At 44.9% G+C, this 22,102-nt stretch overlaps 1 protein-coding gene and 1 long non-coding RNA gene across 4 annotated transcripts in view; one reads left to right on the plus strand and one right to left on the minus strand.

The window, feature by feature from the left end:
• The first annotated feature begins 2,084 nt into the window (after positions 1-2,084).
• TFAP2B (transcription factor AP-2 beta) overlaps positions 2,085-22,102 on the plus strand; it is a 29,044-nt gene continuing 9,026 nt past the window's right edge. The window contains exons 1-6 of one of the 2 annotated variants that reach the window (XM_004771885.3): positions 2,085-2,326; positions 5,475-5,501; positions 6,763-7,221; positions 12,078-12,138; positions 19,691-19,910; positions 21,530-21,648. In XM_004771885.3, coding sequence (XP_004771942.1) covers positions 2,246-2,326; positions 5,475-5,501; positions 6,763-7,221; positions 12,078-12,138; positions 19,691-19,910; positions 21,530-21,648 — 967 coding nt within the window. In that variant the 5' untranslated portion in view covers positions 2,085-2,245. The remainder of the gene's footprint in view (positions 2,327-5,474; positions 5,502-6,762; positions 7,222-12,077; positions 12,139-19,690; positions 19,911-21,529; positions 21,649-22,102) is intronic. The other variant, XM_004771886.3, reaches the window with a different exon arrangement.
• Positions 17,676-19,697, minus strand: LOC106003704. Of its 2 annotated transcripts, XR_001176353.2 has the most exons (4): positions 18,790-19,697; positions 18,617-18,686; positions 18,177-18,540; positions 17,676-18,020 (listed from the first exon to the last, which is right to left on the minus strand). It is a non-coding gene; the product is annotated as an uncharacterized LOC106003704 (long non-coding RNA). The 2 variants fall into 2 exon arrangements; XR_001176352.2 differs by having other exon boundaries at positions 17,676-18,540.

The raw sequence follows: 22,102 nt of genomic DNA on the forward strand, positions 1-22,102 counted from the left end.
TTTAAATAGCTTTACAGATAAAAGTATCTTCATGGTTTTTTTTCTTGTTTTAAGCTCTAGAGTTTGTTTATTTTAAACTAATCAATGACATACCAGAAAGATTGAGAGGATTTTAGAGGGAAAAAATTAAAATTTTTTCAAATGCTTTTTATTTGGGTTGGAATGATCTTTAGATTTAAAAAGATAATGGAGTTATTGACTTGAAAGGAAAAAGACAATTATTCTCATTAATAAATTTGTGTCCAAAGCATATGAATTTCCAAGTCTGTAATAACTGTCTTGCAAAATATTGATCTGGGACTGATTTTAATTCTGGAAAAGGTGGGAAAGAATGGTAAAACCCGTTCCAAGTCCCACCACACAATGAAATTAGATAGAATGCTTTCCCATGTCCAAACCAGCTCTGGGGGCAAAGAAGAAATCTTTGCTCACGCTCCCAGTGGGAAATCTCTATAGATTTTGTAGGATTTGGGGTGTTATATTTAAAGTAGGGGAAAAGAAGAAGGATAACAGGATGGAAGGAAGAAAGAAAGGAGGGAGAGAGGCAGGGTTGGAGGGAGGGAGAAAAGGAGAGGCGTGCCATGAAAATTACAACTGGAAATGAAGAAAAAATAGGGTTGATTCCTGAAGTTCATTCTGAAGCACATTTTTTGGTGTTCTTATCGTTAAGAAATCAAATAAAAAACCTGCAGAATTCCGCAGTTCTGCATTATATGAAGCTTCTCCTTGGTTTTTATCGAGTCCACCGCGGTTGTCCGGAGCCCTGTCCTGAAGAGCGTCTGTCCTTGCGCGCACGAGGCAGCGCTCAGCAGTCGTGAGATTTACAGACAATCGCCCTTTGCAGATTCACTCTTATCAGGTTTAATAACTTCCACCCCAAATTGTCCCATCCCTCCTCATTCCCTCCTGTCATTTATTTTCTGCCCCACGGGCAGAGATCCTCCACTGGATTTCCCTTCTGGCTGTGGGAATCCTTCCGTACCCTGAAAGGGAGTAGAAAAATAGAGGGGGTGGGAAAAAGAGGAATGAAGTGAGTATTCCTTTCGTGATGAAATTCGGAAACCTTGTCCTTTAAAGGGCACCCATTTGCAAGGTTTGGTTAACTTTGTTATTGTTGTTTATCTGTTCCTTTTTGAAAAAAAAAATACACAATTCACCTAAGGGGGGAAAAATACATTCTAAACAAAAACAAAATTTGTACATAGTAAATATCTTCACTATCTCTTTGAAGAACATTCTGCTTAAATCTTCTACGGCTTCAGGTGAACATTTCTTGACTGTCCATGATTAAAACCACTTAAAAGTTATAGGCAACTGTGCAAATACAATGTCCTATGCCTCTGCAAAGAAGGCTTGGAATTAACAGTGTGTGAATGTGTGCATGTGTTGCTCCCAACATCTGAAAAAAAAACCCACATCATAATATGGAGACTTTAGCCAAGGCACAAGGAATTCGTTGAAAATGCACACAAACAACCCTTGAAACGACAAACAAGACAGACCGAGGTGTTCATACAGTATTTAAGTTTCCAAATGTGTAGGGCAAAATGGCCAAAAAATATTAGACATGGTCACCATCATGAGCTGGCTTTTGTTGTTGTTGTTCTAGACTGACAGAGGTACAGCTTAAAAAAAAAAAAAAAGTTTGTAGACATCAATACAGAGAGATTGCCCTAAAAAATCCCCAAATCCAGCTTCCAAAATACCCTCCTGCTAAACACACATGAATAGGAGCTTTTGTGTATAAAAATCTCAGAAATGGCCCCGCTTTTAAAATCTACATAGAAAATGGGGGACTCGTGGCCCCCTGGTTTCTCATTATGAATTGTAAAGACTTCAGTCAGTGGCTACAATGATTCATCATTTTCCATCTAGAGGTTTTTAAATCTGTATATTTATATTAATCACAATAAACGACTATCTCTCCTTTAAATGCATGTTCGGAGCTTGTAGACTCTGCGTGACCCAGGGGTGCTTATATAACTCAATGTGGGTGTCTGGGTGTAAATACGTGTTTATGATTTTTATAATATATATGTCTGTGGGTTGCATCTAACTCCTGTGTGTGTAATAATGTTTTTCTCTCTGCTGAGGCTTACTTCTCCAGCCTATTGTTTGAGACAACAGATATAAGTTGCGATGGGAGAGGAGCGTCGGATTTGGTGTGTATCCCCCATTTCCAATTATAGATGGATCATTACAGACAGCGGAGTCCTGAGAAGCCAGACATCTGCTCCTCACATGAATGCACTCACCTCCTAGAGACCAGGCTGCCATCATGCTCTGGAAGCTCGTGGAGAATGTCAAGTACGAAGATATCTATGAGGTGAGCCGACACCCCCGGATGCATCTTAGAGCTTTGCAGATAGAGAATTTGAGCTTCTTGACACCCCAACTGATATATATTTTTCGGCGTTTAGTCGTAGATTTCCGGCCGGTTTTCTCAGCTTTCTCTAACTTTTAGAAAAGGGGCAGAGGGGAGACTTCGCTATTCGGAAAAAGAACTTTAAGGTTGAAATCTGGCTACTTGAAGTTAGAGGAGATTTCTCTCGCGCGCTCTCTCTTTTTCTTTTATTTTTCTTTCTCTCTTCCTCGCCCTCCCACCCCCACTTTAAGGTTCCGATGGGGAATGCGGTGCTACTGAATGTGGGCAGAGGAAATAGGGGCTGATAAAGGCAGAGGCTCTCGTCGTTTTGAGTGTGGGAGAGCATTAGATTTTCAAGCCTCATTCGTAACAGACTCGGGCTTTTAATTTTTATTTTCAATAATATTTCTGAAACCAATAACCAACGGATCCAAGTAGAGGACGGAAAATTAGAAAGAGGGAGGTAGATAGACGGCTAGACGGGTGCAGACAAAGCCCAAGCCAAGGAGCCCTAACAGACCTTCTATGTCTATTTTTATTTTTTTCTTGTGTTTTGCTTTCTTGAGGGCCAGTGCGTCCAACCACCCAGCGTCTGGGCATTTTTAACTCAATGTTCTGCCCTTGTTCTGCGCGCCCGGCTCTCCGGCGCTGGGTTTGCGCAACTCTCCTCGGGCTGGGGAGGTTGCCCGCCGCTGGGTGGGCGCGTGCCGCCCGGCGGGGCCGTGGCCGCGCCCGCCTCTGCCCTTCCCGGTCCGGGGCGCCGACCGCTGCGGCGGCGGGGCAGCTCCGGGGCTCGCGGGCGAGGCGGGCGTCCGGGCGGGGCACGCGGCGGGACGGGGAGGGCACGTCGGCGGAGGCCCGCGGAACTTCGCTCGGAGCGGAATGGCCTCGCAGACCCGGACTTAGGTGCCAGGGCAAGAGGGAAGCGAAGGCTGGAGGAGACGTCGAGGGAGGCAGGACAGACAGAAAAGCTTCCAGGACGGGCGCCGCCGAGTCCAGGCGGGGGGAGGTCGAAGCTGGAGAGCCGGGCGACGGAGACCGTAAAGCGGAAAAGTTGGAGCGAGGAGGGAGGACGGGAAAGCCAAGTCCCGGGCTGGGAGGGCCAGGAGCGCTCGGTCGGCCGTCCCCAGCGGCCGCGGCGGGACGCACAGAGGTGCCCCCAAACCAGTGGGGTGGGGGAGAAAATGCGACCCCTCCGCGCCGGGACCACTCCGGAAAGCCCGGCGGGGAGCCGCCTGGCGGATAATGGGCCGCGCACTGCAGCGGCCGGGAAGCTCCGACTGACGCCGCCGGCCGGGTCTCAGCCGGCGGACCCGGGCTCCGAGGCCCGCCGCCGCCTGGCCGCCGCGTCCCGCAGGCAGCCCGCCGCCCCCAGCTCGGCCAGCTCCTAAGTGTGTGTGCGTGTGTGTGTGTGTGAGTGACAGAGATACGGAGACAGAAAGGGAGATTGAGGAGACTCGTCTTTCTGCGGAACGATGATTAGGGTCCTTCTTTCCTCTTTTGTGGCTGGGTATTGACTGTAACGAAGAGCCGCGCCTCCGCCTGGTGGGGCTTGTTTCGGTTCGGCCTCCTTTTCTTTCTCTAACAGGCGGGATAATGGTCAAGTCGAAGTCGCTAGAACTACCCTAAAGAATGTGAGCGCCCGAAGTGGGCAGGAGACGGGCGGAGACGGGGGCACGGTGTGTAAATAGCTCGGAATATGCATACAGGGATTTCAGTGGGTTCCCAAAAGTGAGCAGGATGAAACTTGTTCTTAGTTGATGAAAAAGTAAATGGCTAAATGGGGAAGGCGGGAGGGAGAGCAGAAAGGACTGACAGACGAAGAGAGGAAGAGGGAGGGGTGGAGTAGAAGAGGGGTAGAGACAGGAGGATAAAATGGGAGGGAGGGGGAAGAGAAGGAGAGAAGACAGAGGAGGGGGAGGGAGAAGAGAGAGAATATCGCAGGTATCCCTATTTGCCTAAATTTTCTGCTCAATAATATAGGAGAACCCGTAACCCTGTGGAAGGAACCTTTTTAAGTCGGGAGGAAGGTTGAACTTTAACAGAAATGGCAGTCAGGCCAGTTGAACGGGTTCCTGAAACATCCAAAAAGGTTTTCTGTTGCCCCTGGCTTTGCCTGGAAAGGATAAGTTTAGTGTACTTGAAGATTGATTGCATATATTTTAAACTGAGGTAAAAATCACGGGTCGTAGGAGCAGTATAAGGAGGGAAAGTCTACACAAGGGATGAAAAGCCCCCATCTCGCCCCTGGTCCTTTAGAAAGTAAGCATAATCTCCAGTATTCATTACAAGTCTTTAAACGTCACTGTAAACAACCAGGCCCACCGGTTTACTTTCCTCTCCCCTCCAAATGATGAGGCAACGCCTTTTTATTTTGTTTTTTAATCTGCACACAAAGCACCTAGGGCGATCAGTTCTTCCCATTAGGAAAGTCCCTCTCCAGGAACAAGGACACCTACGTTCTGTAGAAGCCCCCAGCGATGCTCTCCCTCACTGCCTTGTCCAAAGGAGCAGGGGCTGCTTTACGCGTGTCCCCGGCTCAGTTAATTGAAGTTCTGCCTCTTTCCTGCTAAACTTTTTCCCCAGTCTGCCTTTGCCAGCCCCCTCGTCTGATTACATCTAGTAATTCTCCACTGAATGAACGTCATTTACAATAGTAGGGGAGCTCTGCGCTCGCTGCTGCTTCACGCTCCATTTGTCCTCCATTCTCCCTTTAAAGTACTCGTGTAATATTAATAGTCATGAATATCAATTATTATGAGGCGGTGTAGGCAAGCGGAGGGAGGAAGGGGCGCCCGAGCAGTCTGAGCCCAGCTTCGGGTGGAAGAGGACTGCATCTGGAGCCCCCGAAAAGCGGCAGAAGAAAAGAGGCCAAAAAGACAGCAAGAGACCGATGAACAGTTCTGTCTGTGTGTGACAGGCATCGCCAATCTTGTTTGGGGGTGGTGGGGGGGATTTTTTTTTTTTTTTTTTTTTTTTTGGATGGCTTGTCCTGGAAACCCCTCAAGCTCGGCTCCTGTGTCCAGCTCGTTTCTCTGCTGGACTCCTTGATTTTTTTTTTTTTTAATCATTGTTTGATTTTGAGCAGTAACCAGGCTTTTTTTTCCAGATGTTAGTCCACACCTATTCATCCATGGTGAGTTTGGATTCACGTTGTACCAGAATTGCATGCTCCCTCCTCTCTCTGTCTCTCTGTCTCTCCGTCTCTGTGCGTGTGTCTCACTCTCTCTGTCTCTGTCTTCCTTTGAGCGCCTTTGGCTTGGTAATTTAGCACCATAATTGGACGAGGCTGCAGCTGCTTCTCTCTGCATTGTGTGTTCTCCGTCTGAGCTCCATGAGTCAGCTGGGAAAGGGGGAGGCCTCAGAGAAAAACTTTTTATTTGCCATTGCAGTTTGGAAATTTAGGTGACTGTTTCTCCAAAAAGAACCACAGGGACTTTACCAAGGCATTTCCACAGAGGAGAGGGAGAAACTTACACATTCCTCACACACACACCTCCCCCCCCTTCTCCTTCCACCTAGTTTGCCACTCCAGAGAGACCCAACAGTAAGTTGTCTGGGTTTTTCTTGTTTTTCTCTCCCAACCCCAAGTCCTTCATTTTCACACCCTGGAGTTTAATAGCATTAAATACAGAAAGGCAACCTTAGAAACAACTCCTCAGGACCACAATTCAACTTAATTTAACGTGGGTTCAGGATATGATTTCAAATGAGAGTCATTCCAATCAAATACTATTTAAATTATTTAATTCCTCGTGGGGAGGGAGGGGTGACTGGGAACTCAGAGCAGGCAGATTCCTCAGAGCTCCTGGAATTATCAGGTTCCTGTGCGGAGCTCTTTGGTCAGCCGGCTGGGTTGCCAGGGAGGGCAGAAGTTGGTTTTGAACAGGAGCAGCAGCACAGCAAAAGTATGGAGTTTCATTTGTTATGCTTTTCTAACTCTGAAAGAGTTAGAAAAAAATAGTTTAAAATACCCAGAAGAGGAAATGCTATGTATAAGGCTACTGTATTTTTAACCAAGGAATTTAGAATCTCTCCCCATACATAGTTACTTTACCCTCACTCCTTTTGCCCGTTTACACTCCCAACACAAGGCTCAGATATTGGTTAAGTGGGTGGTGATTCTCCCCATTTTCCCCCCAAAGCTTGGCATTTGGAATTGTTGAAATCATGTGCCCTCTGAGTCAACTTGGGAGTATAAGTTTCAGACTCTTGCTTTCCCTGTCCTGGGAAGAATATACGGAAGCCGGGCTTCTCCATTAGTCGCTTGTATTTTTTTTTTTTCTTTCTCTCTCTCTCTCTTTCTCTGTCTCTCTCGCTCTCTCTCTCTCTTTCTCTCTCCCTCTTTCTGTCTCTCTCTGTCACTCTGTTTCTCTCTCTCTTCTCTCCGCTCCCAGGACCGGCACGATGGCGTCCCGAGCCACAGCTCCAGGCTCTCCCAGCTGGGCTCGGTATCCCAAGGACCTTACTCCAGCGCCCCGCCGCTGTCCCACACCCCGTCGTCGGACTTCCAGCCGCCCTACTTCCCGCCTCCCTACCAACCGCTTCCCTACCACCAGAGCCAGGATCCCTACTCCCACGTCAACGACCCCTACTCCCTGAACCCACTGCACCAGCCCCAGCAGCATCCCTGGGGACAACGGCAGCGGCAAGAAGTGGGTTCGGAAGCCGGCTCTCTCCTGCCCCAGCCTCGGGCAGCTTTGCCCCAGCTCTCGGGCCTCGACCCCCGGAGGGACTACCACTCGGTCCGCCGGCCAGACGTGCTGCTGCATTCGGCGCACCACGGCCTGGACGCGGGCATGGGTGACAGCCTCTCGCTGCACGGCCTCGGCCACCCCGGAATGGAAGACGTCCAGGTAACCACAAACAAACAAATGAAAAGGACAATAAATAAATAAATAGCGAATGCCCCTGGGAGATGGGAGGGGTGGGGGAGGGGCAGCTCCGTATCTTCTGGGGGAGGTAGCTTCCCTCTTTAGAACAGGAATAGCTGGACACCATATATATAACTGTTTCTGTGTTGTACTGGTATGGCCCTGTAGCAGCGATTTCTGGAGGTCCGATTATGAAAGCTGGAACCACTTGAAATCAGGAAGGAGAAGAATATTTGTGTGTGTGTTGGTAGTTTAGCATCATTAGAGTTAAGGTTAGATGTTTTTTGTCTTGCCTTAGCTATTTCCTACTCCCTTGTACTTGGTGCCACCCAGCTGGGTACCCTTCCCAACCAACTCCCCATGCATGTCCCTTAGGGGCCTGGCCTCCTGACAAGGCAGGTGACAGACTGGGCTGCCTGGAGTCTGGAGCTTCAGCAGAGAGGCACAGGGTCCTCTCCGGCTCCAGAGGTTCCTGCTGGATGTTAAGCATGACAAAGCACATGGGAAGAAAAACATGTGCTATGATTGTCCAAACTCGGTCCTATTTTGAATGTCTCATAAGCTGCTGAGCCCTTTTTCAAGATAACTGAGTTCCAGAGTCATCTCCTGAGAAATGGAATAATTGTGGGGAGACACCCAGAAAGCCATAATTCTGCTTGGGAGTCCAAGAGGGCACATACCGTTTTGGAGATTGTTTTCACCTTTTGAGCCATTAAATGACTGTGGAGCAATATTCTTCACATCCCTCCCCAGTCCTCCCCCTCTGTTAATATTCTCCTCTCCCCAAAGCCACTATCCCAGTTAAAGAGGCATCACGTGTTTGTTTCTTAAAACAAAAGGCTCAAAACACTCCCCCCACCCACTCCCTAACCCATCTGCAACCTACACAATGAAGCTTGATTTGGTTGAGAATACTTGGTTAAACTAAACAAAGAAACATCAAAGAAATGATTTCTAAAAAGTGTCTGGATGATTCTGAGCAGGTCTCTCTTTGCTCCCTAATTTAAATAGTCTGCAAAAAAGATAAATATGGTTGAGAGGTATTTGACACTTCGGTCTCATTGGCATAGTTGTGTATATTATGCATCATTTTAGACATACCTCTAAAGCAAAGAAAAATGAAATGGGGAAGAAAAAAGAGTACTTGAGTCCTTTTTTACCTTACTTGAAAAAGAATGTATTTCGAACAGTTAAAATGTGGTGACAGCATCAAATGTTGCCTGTGTGTAGTTAATGATGGTTTATTGTTTTAGAGGAAATTCAGTTATTATTTCCAAAAATGATGGAATCACCTGATTTGTGGTTGGATTTGCCCATAGTAATAAGAATGATAGTTCTGTTGTTTTAATCAAGCTTTATTATCCCCGTCTGGAGGGATTGCTTTTTTTGGAATACCATACAAGAAAGAAATATTGAATAGCTTTTTTAAAAATGTACTGGGGTAATGAGTGTGTTTTCGCCGGGGGGGGGGGGTAAGTTCTTAAATTAACCTTCCTGGGTGCGCTCAAAGTGCCAGATAGTGAAAGTGGATCAACTCATCACCAATGCTGTTGGCAATGCCAACACACTAGCCGCGTCACCATCACCCCGCAGCTGAGTGACTTAGTCAACTGAACCCAGGAATTGCCCTAAAAGAGGGAATACAGTTCTTTAGTTTTAGTTTAGTTTAAGTTTAGATTAGTTTTTAAAGACATAATAGTGAGGGGTTTTGAGTGTTTGGCCAAATGCAGAGGACGAGAGAACAAGAGCAGTTCTGTGTGTGTTGGGGAGAACAGCCTCGTCCTCGTCCAGGCGTCGCGCGGCAGGCAGAGTTGTTGCGTCGGAACTCGGACTGCGAGGTGCAGAGAGCAGGGAGGAGAGAAGGCGCAGGCCCTGGCCCACGCGTGCTCCCCACCTACACACCTCTGCCGGGTTCCTCCAGCAGAAGCTTCGCAGCTGCTCCTCTAGCGAGGTGGGGTGGTTCGCCGGACTTTATCTGGACGACCCTCAGTGCAGGGGGCTTGGGGGAGGGACACCCCCACGCCTGTCCCAGGCAGCGGGGACGATCTCTGCTTCCATGGCCATGACAGGCCTTCCGAGGCCTGGGTGTGCTTGACGTGACACGGGACAGGTGACGAAGAAAGGGTAGAAGATGTACCTAGGACCAGAGCCCCGAGTGCAGAGGCTGTGCCCCATCTGCTCCATCTTGGAGGACCCACTTCCGAATTAGGGATCTGGAGCGCACGGGGGCAAGGTGGGGGGAGCTGAAGTTACAAGAGTCTGTGGGGATCTCGCCGTTTCCTGCAGCAACAGATTGGGTTGGCTGCGCCCGACCAGTCTTTAAGAAGGAACCAGAGAATGCCTCGGCCTGGACTTCAGTCACTGTTGGATCTCAAGAACCTGCTCTGTGTTCCGGATCCAACCCCCCACCACCATCCCCCCCCCACACACCCCTGCCCCCAGCCGCAGACCAGACAGATCCCCAGGGCGCTGCTGGGCCATTGGGCTTCACAGCGAGGGGTACTCACCTGGCCGAGGCTTGGTGTGGGGGTGTGTTGGGTGACCCGGACACACACGCAGAGGGCCACCGCCCCGACCGTGAGAGAAGAGAAGGACGGGAGATAATTAACCAAATGCTTCTAATATTTTTTAAACGAAACTATAAAACCCTGTCAATTTCTATTTCAATTTACTCGCAGGGGCTATTAAACTAGCAAATCGCTGTTTGGATTCTGGGTATGCTACATTTCACCCATTGTGTGTATGTATGTTAGGGGGTGCAGTGTTAAAAACTCAGAAAAACAGCATCAGAAAGGAAGGTGGAGTGAGATGACACCTAGCTTGGAGTTCAGTTGTCGTGAACGCCTCTTCTCTCCGGTCTTTGCTCTCTAACCTCCCTCACCTCTACTACCCCTGAGTATAAACATATCAGGATGTTGTCAAATCCACCACACACACACACACTCTCTCTCTCTCTCAAACACACTCTAGTGTCTTAAAGCAACCCCTGGTATCACTTTTAACTAAAGAAGTCTAGTAATTACGAGTCTGAGTTGTTTTTCTGCGCTTCCGCATGCAGTCCTAATTAAATCTTTACGATCCTCCCTGTGACGATTAAGCGCCAGCATGCTGCGTGAATATCCTGTACAAAAACCCAGCAGGCGGCCGTAATTAGATAGAAAATCAGACAAGAGCCTTCTCATTAACTACCACAACTACCCCACGTCGCTGATGAGGCGTATATACATATTTACGTATCGATGTGAGGGTGAGGTGTGGGGGCGCCTGGGTCCTGGCCTCTGAGATCCCTGGTCAGCCCGCCCCCAGACACAGGCGATTATTTTTGTCTTGAGTGGATACCTCGCATTGTAGACACGTGAGCATAGCAAGGTGTGAATCGTTTGTATGTGTGCCCACGCGCGCGCGCACGTGTGTGTGTGTGTGTGTGGCAGGGTCTCCTGAGCAGTTTCAAACAAGTTATATGAAGTATTTTTTAAAGAAGTTTTTACTATTTCTTAATATGTACATGGCATGTTGCAACATGGAAAACGGTTCTTACAGAGAATAACAATTTTCCTCACCTTTCCGACAACTGAAGAGTGACTATTAAAAACGAAAAGAAACAAATTAACATGCTCCCTTCGCGATTAGATCATCTCATTTCTAATGTGCTGCTTGTTTGGGGTAGACAGTCTCCTCCTTGTGATGAACACACGCCCTGTCTGGGGATGCAGCGTGAGTGGGTGGAAGGTGCTGTGAAAACATAGCTTCACTCTCAAGCCCTTTGCTTTTTACTTCTCTGTAGAGTGGGTGACAAACTGGTCCAAACTTAGGTTTCTAAGAATCAGGGAAAGCAGCAGTACATTTTAGAAAGACCTAGTATTTATTTTTCTTTGGGAATTGGAGGAGGGAGTTTTGGATGCTCTGGGATACACAGCCAGAACTCTGTTCTTGTGCATCCTGACAGTAAGAAACTCATTCCAAAGAAAGAAAGAGAGAAAGAGAAAAAGGGAGAAAGAAAAGAAACTCATTCCAACAGCTGTTTCCCCTCAGAAGTGCTGCCAACACCCAGGGTTGAAACTTCCCTTTTTTAGGATAAGACTGTGGCACAGAAGACGAATGCTCTTTGCCATTATTACCTAAGTGCTGCCTGGGAGGATCTGAGTCTCTGTATCTGTGTGCCTGTAGTTACTTCCCTCCTAACAGGTGTGTTTCTTGCTGGGAAATAGCAGCAGCAGGATGGGGGTGGGGAACAAATTGTGCAGGTTCCTCTCAGGGATTATCATGCAGCAGGAAATTCATAGCACACAAGGACGTGTATGGACTGCATGGGTGTGCGGTCCTGCCAGCTTGCAAACGTGTTCCTATGTGTTGCTGTTTGCATTCCATTCCAAATTGCTCAGACTTTAATTAAAATCCCATAATGTAAACTATTATGTATTTGTAAAATGACTCTAGGGTTAAGATGTGCTGGGATAAAATTGAAAACAGAAATTATTCTTACTAATATTGGTGAAAATCTTTCAGCTATTGCCAAATTTTCACAATTCATAAGAGCAAATAATATAAAATTTTATATGTCTGTGTAACATCTATGTTTAATATAATAACTAAACCAATACTGCATCCCAGATGTCTCTCCCAGTTTCCTTTTTCCTCTGCTTCCATTGGAAGAATTTATAATTTGGGTGAATTTCATTTCCATGTTGATTTGGAGGTAATAATGATAATAATAAAACCTCCCTTTGTGAATTAATATAAATGGAAATAACAGAAACTCCAGTTTGGAATGACATGATTTATGTGTGCAATTCTTTAATATCCAGTCAATTTGAATAGTGATGTTTTTATATTCACAGTCAGTTGAAGATGCCAATAACAGCGGCATGAATCTATTGGACCAGTCTGTCATAAAAAAAGGTATGGATTATCCCTCCCAAAAGTAAGCAAAGTTTTCCTGTGCAGTCATGTCTTTATGTGTTTTCACTTTGGGGGGGTTAGTTATTTTAGAAGACAGAAATGTTTGTTCACAGTCATAGGACAGGGACTGTCCAGATGAAAAAGGCATGTCTGGAAGAAGGAAATTTGGGGGTGGGGGCAACCAAAGGCAGAAGCCCAGATAAGACACAGAGGGACAGAGACTATTGGTATTTTTCTCAGGGTACATTTGGTAGCAATTCTAGATGTATCTTAAATAACTGAACTACCATCATGTATGAAATTGACTAGGAAACACTGCTTTCAAAAATGTGCTATAATTATTTCATTGATAACTGGAATTTGCTGGGCTAAACCCAAAGTTGTTGAGATAGTTCCTCTTCTTGTTTTTGTATTTGGGGTGTGTGTGTGTGGTAATTCTGTTTCCAGTTCCCTGTGTTTTAGGAGTTGTTTCTTATTATGTTTTTAAAAATTGTGCCAAATGTGTTGCTAAATATGCACATCCTAAGACGTTGAGACAGCCTATGCCCATTCCTAAATCTTTCTACATATGCATTCATGATTTAGTGTGACTGTGGAATCACCCCATACTGTTAAAGGGCATGTGATATTAACAAATGTTTGCAGTCTCTTGTACAGCTGTAAGCAAAATAATTAACTAATTAAACTAATTAAATGTAATTACAATAACTCATTTCGGGCGTATTGCAGCTGCTTAATTTTTTCCCCCTCTCTTCTGACAGTCACTGAGAGAATGCCTGGTGATTAGTGTGGCTGCCGAAAGGCCCGAATGTCACTCACATGCCACTATTTAGGAGCCTGAATGTGTAAACAGTGCAATCTTTAATTATCACAAGAACTGGTATTTGGAGATAAAATTTTAACTACTGTAACCCTTGCTTATCGATTCTGGAAAAAGGCCCGTCCTTATATTTGGTGTCAACAATCTCTAGTTTCAGTCATTTATGATTAATTTGAGCCACATAACACTCACAAAAATAATTGAAGAAAAAGTGCTTTGGAAAGTAACCCAAAGTCAAGCTGTTACAGTAGGAGCGCTGTGAAGTCAGAATTCCAAACAGGGTTAGGTATTCTAAATTATCTTCTTTTCTACAGACAGAAAAAGTGGCTTTAAGAGGTGGAGGATGGGAGGGGGAGAGCTGTACTTGGAATAATGCCATTTGGCTTTGGAATGTAATATCCTGAAAAAGAAATAGTAAGCTTTGGGGCAAAACTATTTATTTTAAGTGTTGCTCCAAACATCCCTCCCTCTCTTCTTTAGATAGTATCATTTCATTTTTTATTTTATTTATTATTATTATTATTATTTTAGATAGTATCACTCCAGTTTTTAATGCCAGCTTTTGGGTTTGCTCAGACACCCAGTCTTGGTGCTTAGATTTGCAACTGTGCTGACAACTCACTTTCACCATTTCCTCTGGGGTCCTTCTTTTTTGGTTAATTGCTGGTTGATGGGGGTGAGTAGGGGAGGGTGGGGAGGCACTTCTCCATTGGCTTTTTTGTTTCAGCTCCCCCTCCCTTTTCACGGAAGACTTGAACCCCTTATCTTAGGGTTCTGTATCCTAGAAACAACATTTGGGCTGTCAGTGGGGCATGCCCAACAGATGACCAATCAGAAATGTTATTAATAGGCAGGCCAATAAAAATATTTGGAACTTAGCTTGCTTAACAAAACGGAGCTGAAAATGTTCTTAGATGTGGGATGCTTGGGTTTCAGGGCTTGTAAATGTTTGTCAGCAAAATGTGATTACCTATGTAGAAGAGTATCTACGGTAATAAGAAAAGGAGAATATTGACTGAAGTTGCTGGTTCTATTTTGAAGACATGGAGTACTTTTTCTGGCTCTGAAAGCCTTTTAAAAAAAGACTTTGTGCAGCTTTAAACAACTAAGTGGCATCCCAGTCACTTTATTGAGTTAGAGGGCAAGGTATGAATATGAAGTGTTAGGTTAACTCCATTATTTAATATTTCAGGTATTTGCTTTATTACATGAAGAAAAGATCCTAATATATGTTTATATTTAGAGAGGCATAGGTAAAATAGGAATAAGTGGTTGATTTACTGTTCTAGATAACTATGAACCACTTAAGGGTATGGATTCACTTGCTTCCTGGCCCTCTGGTCTCTCATCTTTGTCCCCTCCCCTCCCCTTTAAGGGATCTCTCCCAGAGATTACTTTCATAAAAATAGGAGGTAATTAAGTTTCTGAACTAAATTTTCTTAATTTCAACAACTAGCAAGGGACTTGGTTACTTTATTTATGTTCTACTGGGCTTTTAGAGCGATTTTTTTAAAAAAATTATGTTTTGTAGAGAGATTTTAAAAAGTCTGCCTCGTTAATAAAAGTGCAGCCACTGATCCAGGTTCGGATGTCTCTGCCATTATGTATACTGAAGCCAGAAGACTTGGGCATAAAGGATATCTATCTTTATGTCTCTCACTCTAAATATTGAAGGGCCCCCTCCTAAAATTTAACCAGTCCAATTTTTCACCCGTGTTGATATCACCCCATAGATTATAAGCTAGCTCTCTTGTTATGTTTGCTATCTGGGTTTAGCTGACATTTCTGAAGTAATTTAGTTAAGAGGAAATGAGTTGTTCCCAGTAGAGAGAGCAAACGAGTGGAGTGAAGGTAGCCAGCGTGATAAATGGCTCTTTCATTTGAAGATCTCCAGAGCTCGTTTACGGCTAATTTTCTGTATTGGCCCCCTTTGAGCTATTAATGCAATCGGCAGGGACCGTGGCCCCTCTCCTCTTAGCTGCCCCATTAGAGCTCCCATTAAGATGCCGAGTCTCAACTCCAAGGCAGGAGTGGAGGGAGTAATGAAAGGTGCTTTTTAAACTCTCCTAATCTAAACCGGCAGAGGGTGGTTAATACGATTTGAAGGGGGCTGGTCAATGAGCAATCAATAAAGTAATAATGAGAAGGATTCGGTACATTAACAGTCTAAAAATCCAACGAGACATTAAAAAATCATTCTTAACTCTCAGTTCCATTAAGATTAGGAATCTGGGCTGGGGAGGGGGCAGGTTAGTGCCCAACTGATACAAATGATCACTGCCACCATCCTATAGCTTAAATTTAAAAAAGGCTCACCTAGGCTTTAAGAAAAAGTTTTCGGTGCAAATCAGAGGCTAATATGCAATCGGCTTGACACCTTAGAGAGCAGAAAATACACTGGGATTTCTTGGAAAGGCTTGCATGGCTGGAATCCAAGGTTCAAATGTGACTGTGGGGCATTTTGATTGGTCTTAGGGATATCCTGTTTGGTTAGTTTCAGTTCAACCTCAGTTCTCTCCCACTTTTTTCCCGTTAGTTCTGGCCCCTTCCCCATATAAACACTTTGGTTAGTGTGGATTTTCTTTGGGGCGGGTAAGGGGTTATGAAGAAATTGCCAATTTCATTGCAATGTTAGGATTCTTCCTTCTGACCTAGAAGGTAAAAAGCACCAAGAGTGTGTCAGAGCCTCTGAAAAGGTATGAGTTTCCCCTCAAAGGAAGAGGTTCGCATTTCCAGGGCTGACTTGGATCCCAACAGGTATTTATTCAACTGGAGATTCTAAGATACATTCCAGCCACCCAGGGAGTAATCAGAGTTCACAGAATTTCAAAGTTGGAAAGGTTAGTCACTCTTCTCCAAATCCCACCCCCTTCCACTCCCAGTGAAAAAACTGAGACAGAGAGAAGATAAATGACTTTCTCAAGGTCCCACACACAGAGTAAGTGATGGGACCCAATTCAGTTTCTAGACTCTTAGACTTTGTCCCTAGAGGGATGTTAACCCTGGATGTTTGTAGTTCTTTATATTCTAGCTTTCTTTGTAAGAATCCTCTTATTTTTCTTTCCAGGAATTTGGTGCTCACATAGATATATAGATGTGCTATATATCCATGTGAAATAACATTTAGCCCTCAGGTAGATTAGAAACAATGCAAGTATAAAGGAAGGGGATGTTCTGCTGGTAAGAAGTAATTATTTCAAGCAATGTTCAACCTCTTGGTAGCTTCCTGGTGTAGCAGATATATTTAAGTCTCTTTGGGGGGGGGGACTTATCCTTGAATCTATTAAATGGGTTCATTTCTTCCCTTCCTCGACACCAGCAAATCAGCGCCATAGGAGGTCTGTTTGCAATCAAAGACAAAGATATCAAGGCTCCAATTTCATACTTGTTTAAAGAATACAGATTAAGTGCTGGTCTATTAACCATTTGGCTCTCTGTAGTCCACTAATGAATAATACTTTCTCTAATCAGTCTTTCTTCTTCTCTCTTATATAAAATTCCAGTCACTGTAATGAAACATTGATCAGTTTTAAACCTTTCTTCTTCTCCCCAATATAATGCAAGGAAAAAAAAAAAAGGGGGAGCAAGTTTTGTGGATGTAACATCCAGGAGTTGGTCATAATATGCAATGGAGAACCAAACAGGGGGGAAAAAAAACCACCGGTTTTAATATATGCACAGAAAATTGTAAACATGTAAAGAACTGAAAGCTTCACGCTGAGTTTTGCTATGCTCCATTTCCTTACCATTTCCTGCTGTCGCTTTAAACCTATCTTAGTCATCTCTGGGTTCCCTGAGCAGGAACAGTGTGCTCATAATTACTAACAAATCAACCGGGCCCTGTTGCTTTCTGGGTTTATTGATAAGCTGGAGGAAAGCAGAAGGGAAAAGACAAAGAGAATAAAATATGGGGTTAATCAGCTGAGCTAAGCAGGTGTGAGAGTGGAAGGGAAGGTAGATAATAGTGCTAGGGATTTTAAGGAAAGTTAGGACAAGAAATGGGTAGGATCTATTCTACCTAGACCTAGTCTAGGGTCTAGGTTTAAGGCCAGAGTAGAAGAGGGTTAGAACCTGAAGATGAGAGGGTAGAGGGTAGGAACATGATTTATACTTAAATTAAGAAAATGGAAATATAACCTGAAGCATGTCTGCTCCAACACTTTGCCTCTTTGGGGGGAAAACAACAACAACAAAAGAAGACAGTGGTGTGCTGACAGAAGCTAACTGGATTTGTGATATTTAAGTGATAATGCATTTGTGAAAGGTACAGCCCACAGGAGGGAACAATATACATTCCCCATAGGAAATGGCTCTTGTCAGGTAAATCAGGCAATTAACAATAGTGAAATTAGAGGGCAGGTTATAAAGTGTCTCTAAAGGCCTGGTTCTTCAAGAGATTTGACAACTGGGACTCTCAGAAGCAGATAAATTACAAACCTAAGGAGATATTTGGTTGTCCAATATGGGAAATCAGAACTGAACTTACTATGTTCAGCTTAGCGAGGTTCTTTATTGTTAAAATATTCTTTCTAAAAAATATTTAATAGAATTAAATATTGAATATAAAAACATTGCTGAGTGTCGAAGGTAGATTTTTGTGCAATTTATTTCTATAGTTCTAACCATGTTAAAATTACAAAAGGCCATCATCTGTATTTTGGGGAAAAGTTTCTCCAAGATTATCTGATGTTAATTCCTGTGATCATAAATTATTTGCTTAGAGTTTTTGAATATGAATCTGAAAGATGAAAATTGAGAGTATTGCAAAGAATAAGACAGATCAAAACAGATGTAGATGTTGTGTAAGAGAATTAAATAACAGGGTGTTCCCACCCAAATCACTCGCTTTTAAATAACTTTAACTCCATATTTTATTCAAATTTAATTAATACTTGCTCTTGGACTTTTCATTGGCTCACTCTCAAATGGGAAACAGCTTCACTGATGAGAGTATGATGAGGGGAATCAGAAAGAAGAAAGCACCCTCTGTAGCACCCCACCACCATCACAGCTGTGCAGAAGATCCACTCTGTTCACCTGCCCTGAGACAAGGCTTTGGACTCTGTAGACAGATCCAGATTTACCAAAATGTGTACTAAGTAGTAGCAAAGGGGAATGTTCCAGGACCCCCATCCATTCTCCTAGGAAAATCCTTTTCCACAAAATGTTTCTAAAGGGCCAAATGCAATTCCTAATAAATAAGAAATTTGGGACCTACCTGGTTTTCAGCAGTCTCTAGACAATCATAGAGGTCTGATTGGCAGAATTTGAGTAAAGAGAATAAGCTGTCACAAAAATATTCAGTGTTGGTTATTCTGTTCTGTACAAGGGAGGTTGTACAATTTGTTTGATATATAGTATTCTAGGCTTGAGATGGTGGAAAGAGCTTATCTTTCCCCTACCAGGATTATAGGATGAGACATTGTGTTTATTAAAAAGAAGGAGTGGAAACGTTTTTCATGCCAGATGCATGTTCAACAAATACTGTTTGAAGATCTGGGAGCTTCACATCCCACTGGAAGTAGCTCAGGTGTATGGCAGGGCAAGTCAGGAAAAGTCACCTGCCCTGTGGCTTCTAGAACCTGCAGAAAGAAAATGGGCTTCAGCTGTGTAGAACTCTGACGGAGTAAGATGGCCAGCAAGAACTGGGACACTGACCATTCATTGTTCCTCATTCCCAGCCTTCTGGTTCTACTGAGCCCCGCCTCTTCCTGAGGTACAGATGACACTGAAACACAATTAAACAGACATACAGGCTGGAGAGACTGAATGAGCCTGGGTAGCAGTGGCAACCAGCTGTCAGCTCTTATTAACTTCTGCATAAAACATACCTTGAGTGCGGTTTGTTATCAATTACTTGCCGAAATGAAACAACCGGGGCAAGGCAAGACCTCCGCTCACATGAATTAGAGTGATTGGTTGATTGATCAGGGCACCTGTTGTAAATCATAACTGCTCCAATCACCAGCCGGCGCTTTAGTTAATTTGTAAACAAAATTCATGTCACTGTGGAATTGCTTTCACTGGAGAGGAGCATTTGGGTTCACTTCTAAATGGATGTATTGTTAAGATGTAGGGAAGAATGAGATCCACTTTGGAGCAATGAGCATCTCCTTTGAGCCCAAGCGTAATGGTATTATTACGTGGCTGTTCTTGAGCACAGTGTCTCTGATAGGGCCCACTCTCCAGTGCTCTCCAGTGATGACCACATAAATGGGTCCAATAGGAAAGGAGGGAGGGGTTCCCATAAAGAACACCGATATTACCATTTTATATCACTTATAGTATAATCACTTTCAGACTTCAGCACCAAATGTGGTTATTAGCCTTAGGAGACCCTGGAGGAATCTGAGAGTCAGAAAGGTTCACTGAGATGTCTCAGGTCACAAGCTAGCACAGGATGGAATAGGATTCGCCGGGTTTCGCAGCGCAATCCAAACTCTAGGCCGTGAGTTTTCTTGATTTATATAGTGAGCGGGACTGTGGCAAGCGACACGCAGAGGTCTACACACATGGGGTAAGTTTCCAGAGGAGTGATGGCTTTTCCATTTGTTTGTACACAGTGCTCTGAACGCACGGCAGCCCCACTGGAACAAACACTTCCTCCTCCAGCTTTCCACTTGGCGCCTGTCCGGTGGCCTCGCCCCTGCGCACGCACCGACACATTCTATCAGCCGGTCACCAGGATCGAAACCCGGTCACCTTTATGGCATTTTTTTTCTCTCTCTCTAGTTCCGGTTCCTCCCAAATCTGTGACTTCTCTGATGATGAATAAAGATGGCTTCCTGGGAGGCATGTCCGTCAATACCGGCGAGGTCTTTTGCTCGGTCCCCGGCCGTCTGTCTCTGCTCAGTTCAACTTCAAAGTACAAAGTAACTGTGGGGGAAGTTCAGAGACGGCTTTCGCCCCCCGAATGCCTCAACGCGTCTCTCCTCGGCGGCGTCCTCAGAAGGTAAAACCCCCAAACCGGTTATTACGGGGTGAAGGGAGAGGGCTCTCCCGGAAACCAGCAGATAGCCACACGCAGTTGCCTAGCAACCGGGCGTCCAGCGCGCGGCCCCGGCGCTGCGCGTGCGGAGAGCCACGGCCGCCACGTGCTGGGGGCCGCGCGCGCAGACGCCGCCGCCCTGGGACCCACGCGCCGCAAGCACGCGCCGCTCGCTCTCCCGCTGTTGGTGCTGGGAACCTCCCTCTCTCCCTGCCCTGTGCCTGGCGCCGGGCTCTTTTTCTCCCCGGGACACTTGGAGGGCATTCTGTAGCCTGAGTGAGACTCAGAACCTACACACTTATCTAAAACAGACGTTTCATGGAGTAACCTGCTTTGTACCAGTAATATACTGTTTTGTTTTAAAATACGGTTGGCCGCCGACTAAATTGGTCACTGCCCACTGAGGCATTGTTCCCTGCAGTTTGAAAAATTCCATGCTAGATTTGCGACCTCCTGTCTTCAGTAAGAACACCACCAATAATAACAATGAAATAGGAATAGTTATTTCTTGGGGGCATTCAAGTGCTCCTTAATATGGGAAGAAGACACTCCATAGACTCCTTTGGGAAAATGCGGGAAGAGATGGCTTTTATCTTCAGATTTACAGCCTTTCCCCCGGAATTTCTGCCTGTGCCTGGTCGAAGGGCAATTTGGTAATGTCTCTAATATGAAGGTAACACTGTGGGAGATGAACTTTTCAAGTTAGCCTCTTTGGGGAGTTGAAAGTCCCTTTCTTTCCTGAAAGTGGCTGTGTGAAGAGTACCACGAGAGAGGTCAGAGTAACTGGTATTTTTCTTGTATTTTTGCCCAGCATTTAACACATAGAGGGAGAATTTGGGAAAGAAGTAAATGTGTGACTCATGGATTTTTCTCACTTTGAATCCTCTTGCTCTGCTCTCTTGAAGTGAGCCCTTTGAGCCCCAGAGTGTGGAAGTTTCTTTCAATCACCCCTGGGCATTGAGCATGTGTGTATAAAACTTGCTATGAGATTAAGTGAGATAATCAATATACAGTGCTTATCGCATAACTAAACTCCCTAAAGTGTTAGTTTAACACTTACTGCGATTATCATCATCGTGTTGGTTTCATGTTTCAGTCTTCCTTCCCCTTTTAACCCAACTCCATTTTATATTGACTCTTGACCCCTTCCTTCCTGGAAAACCCCACCTGTTTCAGCTAGTTAGTGCCTTCTCTCTGAACCACCCAGTTCTTTCCTTCTTTTCAGCAAGGTTGTGCTTGCCCAGTTTATGTACAAGGAAAAGAGCTTGTGTGTTGCCTATGCAACTTCTACCTTTTCTGGACCCACAACCTAAACCCTGATTATTCCCATCTGGTATCTTTTTTTTCTCACGAGATAAAAAAAGAAAAGAAAAGAAAACAACTCATTTTTTTTTATGCTCTGTATTGCAGAAATTAAGCAAACCTCAGCAAACTATCAGCAAATAACCAAAAGGAAAGGGGGAAAATGTGCTAACCTCGAGTTAAAACCTCTTCAAGCTCCACTGGGCTTTAGATTGCTAAATCTAAACTTTGTTTCAGGAACACTCTGAGGTTAATCAGAATGTTAATTCTTGCAATTTCAGAGCCAAATCGAAAAATGGGGGGAGATCTTTGCGAGAAAGGCTAGAAAAAATCGGTTTGAATTTACCCGCGGGCAGGCGCAAAGCAGCAAATGTCACGTTACTGACCTCCCTGGTGGAAGGTAAGCAAGACGTGTGGCCATTTCACGAAGTGGCTGAGTTTAACTGTTGGCTGAAGGCTGACATTTTACACGTTTCATGATTAACTGGAAATCATTGCGATTGTTGTGCCCTTATGAGTTGGATGTCAAGCGGCTGCCTGAGAGAAGTTCAAAGGTCCTTTTACTTAGAGGGAGCTGGCAATTACAGAGAGGCCAAGGGACATGTGTGAGGGTCCCTAAGCTCTGAAGAGTGCTCAGGTCCAGGCGCTAAAGCAGTGCAGGGGTCACCTCTGCCATCAGGTGCAGGATGCAGTGTGTGAAACCCCTCTGCATGAACTCTTGCAAGGTAACTCTGGAAGCAGCAATGCATTCTAGACCTCTCTCCTTCCCAGGTTCTACCTCTGAATCGTCAGTAGTAGAAAACACATTGTCAGTTTATCAAACTATTATTGCATTCATGACCCCTATGGTTATT

The sequence above is a fragment of the Mustela putorius genome, unplaced genomic scaffold, assembly GCF_011764305.1.
Source record: "Mustela putorius furo isolate JIRA1106 unplaced genomic scaffold, ASM1176430v1.1 tig00003983_pilon_pilon_pilon, whole genome shotgun sequence".
Classification (NCBI taxonomy): Eukaryota; Metazoa; Chordata; class Mammalia; order Carnivora; family Mustelidae; genus Mustela; species Mustela putorius.